The 11,476-nt window shown below is 38.7% G+C and overlaps 2 protein-coding genes across 2 annotated transcripts; both read right to left on the bottom strand.

Moving 5' to 3' along the window:
• Positions 1–1,762: 1,762 nt before the first annotated feature.
• Positions 1,763–5,086, bottom strand: LOC131331480 (uncharacterized). The gene is made up of 4 exons (XM_058365447.1): positions 5,020–5,086; positions 3,305–4,428; positions 3,055–3,251; positions 1,763–2,955 (listed from the first exon to the last, which is right to left on the bottom strand). The coding sequence occupies exons 1-4, from the start codon at positions 5,020–5,022 to the stop codon at positions 1,910–1,912; spliced, it is 2,370 nt and encodes a 789-aa protein (XP_058221430.1). The 5' UTR covers positions 5,023–5,086; the 3' UTR covers positions 1,763–1,909.
• A 1,829-nt stretch (positions 5,087–6,915) lies between these two features.
• On the bottom strand, positions 6,916–8,936 carry LOC131329805 (cytochrome P450 94C1-like). Its single transcript, XM_058363217.1, has 2 exons — positions 7,683–8,936; positions 6,916–7,518 (listed from the first exon to the last, which is right to left on the bottom strand). The coding sequence occupies exons 1-2, from the start codon at positions 8,818–8,820 to the stop codon at positions 7,166–7,168; spliced, it is 1,491 nt and encodes a 496-aa protein (XP_058219200.1). The 5' UTR covers positions 8,821–8,936; the 3' UTR covers positions 6,916–7,165.
• Positions 8,937–11,476: the final 2,540 nt, after the last annotated feature.

Genomic DNA, 11,476 nt, shown 5'->3' on the forward strand with positions numbered 1-11,476 from the left:
CCACGTGCTTCCAATCATCACGTGTTCGGCAACTAAATGTATGTGCTCGGGAATACCTCCCTACATACATCATCCAACATTATATCAATAATGATGTAGATGGGATTGCACAAAGCCTCACAAAGCATTACGTCAAAAAGATAAGGGCAGATATCACACACAAGATACTAAGCTAGAAATCAAGGTCATGGACGTTGGAGATGCACAAAAGTGAAGAGGAGGCAAGGAGACTCCATGGCAAGCTGAACTGCAGAGACAACAAGGTCAAATTGAATGAGCCGTGAGGAGGTGCTGGGTTAATAGGTTTGCCAATGCAGGAGATACTGCAGCGGAAAAAGTAGGAAACACATTTCTATAGATTGCAAAAGCGGCAACATATTTCTGGAAAATCTTTGTCATTGTACTAGCTGCACATTGATCATTGTGAATCGTGTAAAATTTCAATGTTTTTCAGATGTGATATTCTCTTGTTTCTGTCCAAAAATCTTATTGCATTGAAGCGATAGACTGTGTATCTTCAGTTGTTATCGTTCTTCTAGATGTATTTCATTTTCAGAGATGTGGATTGTTATTTTGGGGATATAAATTCTCTCTCGAAGCTGTGAACTCTTCATTTTTTGTGTAGTAAGCTCTGAGGTGTGAATTCTACTTCGTTTTGTGAATTTTGATTTTCCGATATCTGGATTCTTATTTTGGAGATGTGAATTCTCTCCTTTTCTTCATTTTTTGCGTAGTAAGTTCTGAGGTATGAATTGTGAATTCTCTCTCGAAGCTGTGAACTCTTCATTTTTTGTGTAGTAAGCTCTGAGGTGTGAATTCTACTTCGTTTTGTGAATTTTGATTTTCCGATATCTGGATTCTTATTTTGGACCTGTGAATTCTCTCCTTTTCAAAGCTGTGAACTCTTTATTTTTTGCGTAGTAAGTTCTGAGGTGTGAATTCTACTTCGTTTTGTGAATTTTGATTTTCCGATATCTTGATTCTTATTTTGGAGATGTGAATTCTCCCCTTTTTCTTTGCTGTGAACTCTTCATTTTTTGCGTAGTAAGTTCTGAGGTGTGAATTCTTAGTTTATTGTTCTGGAATTTGATTTTTTACGAAGTATGGATTCTTATTTTGGAGATGTGAATCCTATTCTTTTTCTTTCTTGTCATGAACTTTTCATTTTTGCGGCTAGCGAGTTAAATTTTTTTTTTTTTAAGATGTGAATTCTTCATTTTGCTAGCCTTCACATGCACAATACTTATTGTAGAAGGTTTCGAATTTCTGGAAACTATTTCTCTTCTAAGAAAATCCTCAAGCTGACTGGGCAACTCACTGCGTCTATAATTGGCAATCTGCTTGACAATGAGAAATTAACAAAATAGAATTCACACCCATATTGAACACAATTCACACATTGAACCATAATAGAATTCACTTCCTCTTTTTGATAGAATTCAAACACCATAATAACAGAATTAACAGAATTCACCCCCTTGTTGGTCGGATTTCACACGCCCTAAATATAGAATTCATCCCCGTCTATTTGACAGCATTTACACACCCTAAAAACAAAATTCACCATATTGTTCACACGCCCAAAAAAAGATTCATACTATACAAATATACAAAATAAAAAATTCACAAAAACAGAATTCACCACCTTGTTGAATTCACTCCCTTGTTTAATTTACTCCCTCTATTTGATAGAATTCACAACCCCTGTTCACCACAATTAATACAAACCATTCTGAAAAAAAGCAGCAAAATCCACAAAAACTTAACACCAAAAATAACCAAATCAATAAATCCTCAATCAATTCAACTCAATATCAATTCAACTCAATACAATTCCACTAAATCCAGATGAAAACTTATTTCTTAATATCCACTCAAATCAAAGCCTGTTATGAAATCCTGGCAGTATTTAATTGATAGCCTCCTTACAACTCCTCCTGTTATGAGATCCTCTCTTTCCACACCTAGCACATTTAATGGGTCTGACCTTCTCCCCAAAAGATCGTATCCTCTTCTTCTTATTTCTCCCTGGTGGCTTTCTAGAAATAGGAGGTAATATCACAGCATCACCGGCAACTTCAGGTTTCCACAGCGTAGGAACAGGCATAATAGGTCTAGAATATGCCTCCCGATAACATTCCGCGTGGAAGTAACGTTCAACACATGCATTCAGTGACTTCCCGCTCTTTTTAATTGCACAAACTGCATGCACACAAGGTACACCATTCAATTGCCATTGCGTACAAGTGCAACTATGCCTCCCTATATCCACCTTGACAGATGGATTGCATAAAACTTCGAGCACATCTGGTGAAGAAAATTTTACTTCCCAGGCCTTGGACTCCTGAAAAGCAATTGCCAAAGCTTCATCCATTGTGGGACAAAGAACCTGACGCCACTTCGCTGCAGTTTGTTTCCTAAAACACATCTGTTCCATAAGCTTGATCCGTACTCGATCAACCAGTTGTGTGATCGGTAAGTGCCTCTCCTTCTCTATCCAAGAATTGAAGTATTCAGCCAAATTAGACCACATCTCTCCATAGCGCTGTCCCGGGGAAAAAGCATTAGCCCAATGTTCGTAAGGCAAATCAGCTAGGAAATTCGTAATCCTTGCTTCCCCACCTGCTTTCTTTAACCTAGCCATTTCTTCATTAAACTTCATCTCATTTGGTGCATAAGCACATAAACTGAACAGACCAATCACGCGCTCTTTATACTTGTTCCTTCTACCTGTCAATCGACCACGAAGGTTGTTCTTCAAATGGTAAAGACAATACCCATGAAATCCTGAAGGGAAAACCCTGGGAACTGCAGCTTTTATTCCAGCATTCCTGTCAGAAACAAAGACAATGCTTCTCGTATCTCCATCCAAAATACCACGCAACTTCTTCATAAACCACAACCAATTCTCATTGCTCTCCGAATCAGCCACACCAATACACAATGGAAACAGTCCTGAAAAAAAAAAGTGTATTAGTACAACAATTAACAACTCACACATAATTCACAATCCAAAAATAATTCACCACACAAAAATACTTTAAAAAGTTGTACCTTTATCACCATCCTTCGCACTCGCAGAAAGCAATGATCCCTTGAAGTTTCCCTTCAAAAATGTACCATCGACAAACAAAAGGGGCCTCAAATGTTTAAAACCAGAAATACATGCACTGAACGCAACAAACAACCTTTGAAATCGATTCGTCTTAGTGTCTACCTCTATTTCAAACACGCTTTCAGGATCAGAATTCCTAACAGCCTCACGATATCAAAGGATGCATCATAATCCCCAAAGTCTTCAGACCTCCCCTTCTCAACACCCTTCCAAGCTCGTTTATATGGAACATCCACCCTATACAAACCCTTCAGTGAACTAACTACATCGACCGGACGTTTCTGCGGTGTGGTTCGAATATCAGCACTCATTAATCTTCCAATCATACTGGACGAAGCCCGCGAATGCTTTGTGGTAAGGACAGAAGCACCACACGAGTGGATATCATCAAAACTACGTATATAAAAATAACTGCTGACCTTGTCCAACCTCGCATGCACTCTCCACTTACAATCTGCATCCTTACAAAATACAGTCACCCTATCCTTTTCATTCTTTGCAAAACTATACTCAAAACCATAAAATATTGCAAACTTTGCCAATTTATCACGAAACTCAACTGCACCGCCCTCAAACTTCTGGTTAACTTCTTTGATATAATGACGCCAACCGTCAGACGATAATGCACGATCCTGATGCTGACAAAATGTGGGTAGTAAGTCTCTCTCTTTCTCAACATCCAACCTCCATTCCGAACGAATAACACCTAAACCTTTCCCTTTCGAAATGCTGCAACTTCCAACATCAGTACACAAACCATCACTGCTTCCACTAACACCTGGCCCTTTCCCCTTTGAACTAGTGAAACTACTACCATAACTATCACTACTACCACCACAAAGTCCAACAAACCCAACATCAGTAGTCAAACAACTAACAGCTAACCCTTTCCCTTTTGAACTAGTAAAAATACTATCATAACTGCCACTACTACCACCACAAAGTCCAACAGACCCAACATCAGTAGTCAAACAACTAGTCTCACAACAATCAACTCCAATAGCCATAACATCACTCCCAAAACAACCATTACTGCCACCAGAATTTACAACTGTAACGTCAATTACTTCAACACCATAACAACCAGCTAAAGAAAACATTACCTCCAAATCATCATCATTCTCCAAAACACAGCCATCATAATCCCGTAGATTATAAAAAAGCCTCACTGAATCGAATCTCAACCCACTGAACTTGAAGCACAATTTGTCGACCAAATCCATGTACGACGTGAAAGACCGGCAACACTTTATTGGAATAGTACGCAAACCGCATTTACACATCAAGATGACTGAATTCTCAGAAATCACACCCTATCAACAAAAAAATGGAAAAGAAATGAACACACGAAACTCATAAATCACAAAAACTACAAAATTCACGAACCAAAATTAACAATTCACACCCCCTCCCATGCACATACTCCCCACCATAACACACAATCCAAAATTAAAATAATAATTCACACTAACTGCATGACACAATTCACACCAAACAGGAATGTTAAAACATATTACGAACTAGCCTGTAACACAATTCACAACACTATAACGAACAATTCACATCACCTATTAGCCCTATCCACAACTCGCACCAACTGTTTACTCATTTTGGCTTAAATTCACACCAAACAGTAAGTGATAATACATAATACGCAACTACCATCCCCTATAACACACAATTCACAAGACTATAACGAGAACATCAAATAATCCAGCTTAACTTCAAACCAGAACTCACACCGACTGATAACAAAAACTCATTCTAGCTTAAATTAACACCGTTAACCAAATCTCATTCTTCTTTCCCTTAAACACTAACGAGAAAGACAAATAATCAAAAAAAACAATCACCTTTGCTTACAATTTACTGATTCAGCATCTCAATTATTATAATTTACTCACCATTGCTTACGACTGTAAAATATTCTGTTCGATCACTGTTACAATCACCTTCGATCTACTCCTCGATCTACTCCTCTCGCTGCAATCCTGCAATCCTCTCTCCTCGTTGCCAGGCGTCCTCGTAAGTGATCGACTCATGCACCGATCGAGTTATAAACGAAAGAAAAGACCCAAACAATTAAAACAATAGGAAAAGGGGTAAAATTGTAAAACAACCCCTATAAAGGGGCTGTACGGAATACAAATTACAAAAGGGGGTTCGGAAGGAGCCCCAACTAAAAAACAGGGCCGGCCAGTAATTTCCTGTTACTATATTTGGATTGAAAACCAACGTAGAATCAGGTGATTTTCAGTTTCTTGGGCCTAGCTAATTAATGTATCACTCTGCGATGATTATGAAACACCTTAGCCATTTCGGCCCACTATTAATTAAGTGTTATAATCATGAATTTACATTTTAGATTTGCTTGATATTTTTTAGATTAATCATCTGTCTCGATGAGAGGAGTCTAAAAAGTACAATGACCAAAAACAAAAAAAAAGTTCACTAAAAACGAAAATTATACTCCCTCCGTCCCTTTTTAAGTGTCCTGCTTCGTAACTCCAACTTATTAAAAAGACATCATTATTACACCTTTCACATCAACTTTTTCCTCCACTTTCCCTACTTACCCATCATCATTACACTTTTACTCACTAACTTTCCAAAATAAAATATACTTTTAGGGACAAAATAGACAATACACCAACTTTTACCCCCCTAACTTTACAAAATGGACATTTATTAAGGGACAGCCCAAAATGAAATACTGGACACAAAAAAAGGGACGGAGGGAATATCAAACAGTTGTCTTATTTGTCTAAAGTGTCGCCTTATTTGAATTTTTCCAACATCAGTTTATATTTTAATACTTTTCCGATTCGTCTCATCGAACGATTAACTCTAAAAATTACGACGGAAAGTAAAAAAATACCAAAATAATTAAATTTCATACTTGTAAGTTTACAAGAAAGCGGCCTAATTATGAGGACATCTAAAGTATTAAAATGTTACTTTCAAGCATTGCCAGATTTACAGGGGGGAGGTTCGATGTTTTTGTTAGGCCAGATTTTTTTTTTTAAGCGTGCCAAACATATGCAAGTATTTAATTAGGAGGACGGTGCGATTCGAATACAGATCATCAATTGGCGTTTTAAATTGATTATAAAAGCACGAATCGGCAAAGGGAATGATTATTCTAAGTAAGTTTTTTTTTTTTTATAATCGGATTCACGAGCTAGTTTGCGTAAACCTCGACTATTTCTAGGATCATGAAGTCAACAACCAGATAAATTCTCCAATGGCCTCAAAATTTAGAATATTTAGCCTCCGTAAAATTCAAAAATGCGGACTAATCGAAGACAAGGATTTATTATATTCTTTCACAAGTCCACGTACTTCACCTTCACCAAACCCCTATTATTGTATATTGAAGTTTTTATTTATTTATTTATTCTTATTGTATAGTTAAGTTGTGCTATAAGTAAACTCTAACCACGTTTCGAACAATTAATAACGCATTTACTGCCGCAACCTAAACCATAGGATATTCATGGGAATGCGTAATGGATAATTTTTTATTTGTGAACAATGAACTAGGGAAATTACCACAAAAAAAAAAAAAAACAATGAATTAGAGAATTTTCTCCTTATAGTAATTTCATGTACCCATAAAAGGTACCGAAAAATTACCCGAATGGAGAAATTACTGTTCGGGAACAAATCAACTGATAAGAAGAAGAGCAATGCTAGGGAAGTGACGATAATTTCCCCATTTGGGGTACCTTTTTTGGATACCTAGCATTGCTCTTCTTTTTATTCCTATTGCATTTGAACTAGCTATTTAGAGAGAATGATAATCAAAATTGCTCATTAATATATGTGTATATGAATGATAGGGTCCCAAGCAAGGGGATCATTCTGATTCCACACCAAATTAGTGCTTAATTTGAACTGATTCACCGGTTAATTATGTACATTAATACGGTAAATCGCCTATCGATTTTTCTCTTTGCACTCAAACTGTGGTGATTTGTGTGTATCTACACTAAACTACTCCACAATCCCATATATACATGCGCATGTAAACCACCACAAGGTGGTTAACTAGAGTCTCCGCTCGTGAATCATGACCGGAAGACCGCCCTTCACGGTGGCGGTTAGGCCAGGAACAAACTGCGGTGTTTGGCTCGGTGTTGCCGCTGCTCGGATGTCGAACCGCCGTATCAAGGCGAGGGCAACACTCTTCATCTCCACCAGGGCCATCTCCTTGCCCAAACAAACCCTGACCCCGGCTTGAAAAACAGGGTACTTGAAAGGGCTAACCGGGCGGAAAACACTGTTCTCCAACCACCTTTCGGGCTTGAATTCAAGACAATCTGGACCCCAAATCTGCTCCATTCGACCCATTGCGTAGGGATGGTATGTAACTCTAGTGCCTTTTTGGACATTCGTGCCATCTGAAAATTTCAAAAAAGCAGTAATTCAGGAACAGCCATTAAGTTTTTTGCACTAGACAAAGAGAGCTCAATTAGATGTTTCAAAAAGGTGCAAAAAAATTTTGGAAAATCATACAAATGAACTAACAAATGGGCGAATACAAAGATTCTAGTTGTATAATTACCTGGAAGAGTATCAACCTCTTGGCAAAACTTGGAATCAAACTGCACTGGCGGGTAGAGCCTCATACTCTCATAAATTGCAGCCTGCAAGTAGTGCATCTCTCTCATCTCCCCGAAACTCGCGATTCCTTGACTCGCCTCGCCCATGACTCGGTCCGACTCAGCACGAATCGCCAATTCCACCTCCGGATGTTGTGCCACCAGCCAGAAGAAGCTTGTCAGGGCGGCCGCCACTGTGTCACGACCAGCCAGAAGGAAGCTGACCACGATATCCCTGAGGTACCGATCGTCTGTGATGGTGCCCATGAACCTAGAAAGAAGGTCTTTCTGGGTCGAAAACCCTGCTTCTCGCCGGTGATTTATCAGCTCACCGGCGAGGCAGTCGATCGACTTGATCGCCTCGTTGAGCTTCTTTTCATCGCCAAAGTTGAGTAGTCTCTTCATTTTCCAAATCAAGGGCGAGACAGCCATTGCGCGCTTAGCGGACAGTCTAGACGCAAGATCAAAAGCCGCTGCAAAATCCGACACGGGTAGCGATAACTTGAGGCACCCCGGGTCCAAACCGAACGAAAACCGGCAAATAGTATCGAACGAAAACCGCCGAAACAAGTCTTGTAAATCCAAAACAACGTCGTTTCGAACCGAGGATAGAAGAGGAATGAGCCTGTTTTGGATTTCCGAACTCACAATCTCAAAAGCATGCGAGCGTATCGAGACGCTGCCGAGTTCAAGACTGGCTATTTTCCTCTGGAACCTCCACGAGTGGCCGTCCACGTTGAAAATACCCTTGCCCAGAAGATCACCCAGGATTGCAGAGAAGGGCCTGCCCTTCGGGTAGTTCTCGAAATTGGTTCTGAGCATGTGCTCGACGTTTTCCGGGTTGGCCGTGACGGTGTTGTTGAGGACGTGGATGTGGATTGTTCCGGTGGGGGAGAGGCGGAGGAGGTGAGCGTACCAGTCGGAGAGGTTTTCGAAGTCGGACGACCAGCTCTTGGAGAGGTAGCTCTTGCATATGTCGCATTTGCAAGATGGCTTGAACAGTCCTACTAGTTTTGCTATGTAGAGAAAGAGAGTGAAGGAGATTGTGAAGTAGAAGAAGAAGAGAGAGAAGTGGATGTAGGATGTTAGAGAGTACTCCATGGGCGTGGAGGAGATGGAATAGTACAGTATTATTTTAGAGAGAGAAGGAGGTGAGGAGTGGAGAGAGAGAGGGATGCGGCTGTGGTTTTTATAGTGGTGTTTTTCAGTTTAGCTGGGCGTTTGCTGTCAGTTAACATGTATGATAGTCACTGCATTTGTTTTTTTCTCTATATTCTAGTTATTGACACTTGAGAGCTGGACACGATTGCGACAGCTTAAAACTGGGCATTAAAATTAACGCAAGATCAATGGAAAAAACGTGCTCTAAATGTTTAAGAAGTCGACTAAATTGACATGTGCTGCTTTGTTAATTCACTTAAAATTCAACTTAATATGTAATAGGTGGGTCCACACTCGGCCCTGTATTTTAATGATCAGAATTGCATATCTTACCATATAGATTTTATTCATTTTTGGGATGTCCCAAAATGACGTGTTTGTTTCAAAAAAATTCAATTTTGGATGTTTATATTACCATTTTACCCCTCATCTCTCCCTCCCCAATTAATTTAATTTTTGAACTTGATTTGAAAGAAAAGTGGGGCAAATTAATGACATGAAAAAAAAGTTGACAAAAAGTTATAAGTTACAAAGACGTAAAATGGACACAAAATCAATGTAATTATAATATTTCCTTAAATTACGTAAAAGTCAAATAAGCGTAACAAATTTAGACGAAGAGAGTACTTATTAAAAGTTAGCATAACAGGGTAATCCTGCAAGGCTAGGCTTAAGAGGCCGCCGCATAGGGACTCCAATTTTTTGATCCAAAATAATTTATAAAATAGCCCAGATTACCCCTGAATTGCCCTATTGTATCATTGGCAAAAACTAGCTCCCCACAAGCAAGATTCAAGTCCAATGAGTGAACAGAGTGAATTGAAATATGTTTTTTTTCCTATTTTTTAATTTCGTAACTCATTAACTACGGATGCACCAATGAGTCGTACTGGGCTGTTAATAGAATGACCTAATTATTAAGAAAATAAAGTCTAGGTGGTCCTACTTGTTGAGTTAATGGCTTGAGGGATCCTTGTCCTATAAGCGCAATGCTGTGTAGATCTTATGAGATGTAATTTTACAATATATTGTCCAACTTAATGTGGCACATGAACTGTACCATCTGCGTATCAAAAAAAAAAAAAAACTGTACCATCTCTCTCCGCGCACATGCGTTTTGCTCGATTATCAATCATCGTATTGGACAAGATTGGAGGTCTCAACTAAAAGAGATGGTACTAGGTAGCCGACATGGTTAAAATAGCACTACTCATCAATGGCATCCTAAACACAGCAAATCAGCCATATATATGTGGTCCGAAAGGAAAGGGTATAAAAAAAAACATGCAGAATATCTGAGTACACTAGTACATTTTAATGTGATTGATAAACATGAAGTAAATATCAGTACGGCTGTACTATGAATATATGTGGGGTGTCTTTCTCCATTAGCTGCACTCGGCTCAGCTGGCTTTCACGTCTCGGTGCAGTGGCCGGCCGACATCAATTAGATAGAGCAGATCGATCTGACCTAATTATTTAATTAAAGAAAACAAATGGAAGATCTCTGGCTTCTGAATTTGGGTGGTTTGGTTTAATAATTTGTTTGACTTACTCATCTCTTTTTGTCTTCGTTCAAAAAAGGCTCTACACTTGTTAATTTTGCGTTAATTTAATAATTTTGTGATTTATTAATTCGTTTCGTCGAGATAAATCTGATTCTTCTTCACATAAATCATATTGTTGCCCAGTGGTAATATTAGCTCACCTAGACCCGAATTGAACATATGAGTCTGAGCAACAGCCATTTCTTAAGAATTATAATAGCTTCCTTTCAAAAACTTCGAAATTGTATATGTGTGCCAGCCCGATATGTTTTTGAAACATCTAACAAAATTTTATGAACCTCCCTCCTAAGATTGTAGGAGTATGCCCTCTACAAACAAATCTAAGACTATATAGATTATACCGTACGTTAACCTTTCAAACAAACATGAATGCACATGATTATATATGCACCTATAGTTCTATGTAACCACATTTTCCCCAAATGTTTGCTACTTCATCTGGACAAAATAAACACAGCCTTCTATATACGTTAGAATTGGATCATCTCCAGTTCTTATTTTGACTGGATGAGATATTCTAAATTTAGATCGTCCATTGGTATGATCAATGATTCGCATTTGGTCCGAGAAGAATCATGATCAAATCTAAATCATTGATTAATTATAGTCTGATATATCAAATCCGAATCATTGATTATATCAATATATATATATGATCCAAATTTGAACTTTTAGTCTAAGACTTGGATCGGGATGAATGTGAGCCCATATACATTACAAATATTGATGTGATGTTCACCTTCTCATTAACGATTAAATCCCCGGTCAACCTACAAAATAATTTTCGAAAATCCTATTGGTACCAATGGTACCGTAGGGAAAATGCACCGACGGCCACCGGACAACCAATCCGAGCCGTCCAAAAATTTAAAAAAATAAAACCGAGTGGGCCTACGCGAGAATCAATGGCATCCGAGGTGTGTAGGGTACTTGATCCGAGCACCAATTTTTCGTGTATATACACGTATATACATATATAGACAAAAAATGGGTGCTCAGATCAAGTACCCTACACACCTCGGATGCCA

Source organism: Rhododendron vialii, chromosome 1a (genome assembly GCF_030253575.1).
Source record: "Rhododendron vialii isolate Sample 1 chromosome 1a, ASM3025357v1".
In the NCBI taxonomy this organism is placed as follows: domain Eukaryota; kingdom Viridiplantae; phylum Streptophyta; class Magnoliopsida; order Ericales; family Ericaceae; genus Rhododendron; species Rhododendron vialii.

Excerpts from the sequence above, each read along its gene's own strand:
- LOC131331480 (XM_058365447.1), bottom strand. Across the intron at positions 3,252-3,304 it reads AAGGGTGTTGAGAAGGGGAG|GAATTCTGATCCTGAAAGCG; the intron begins GTCTGAAGACTT and ends TGAGGCTGTTAG. Across the intron at positions 2,956-3,054 it reads TGCGAAGGATGGTGATAAAG|GACTGTTTCCATTGTGTATT; the intron begins GTACAACTTTTT and ends TTTTTTTTTCAG.
- LOC131329805 (XM_058363217.1), bottom strand. The coding sequence starts at position 8,820 with ATGGAGTACTCTCTAACATCCTACATCCACTTCTCTCTCTTCTTCTTC. Across the intron at positions 7,519-7,682 it reads AGAGGTTGATACTCTTCCAG|ATGGCACGAATGTCCAAAAA; the intron begins GTAATTATACAA and ends TGAAATTTTCAG.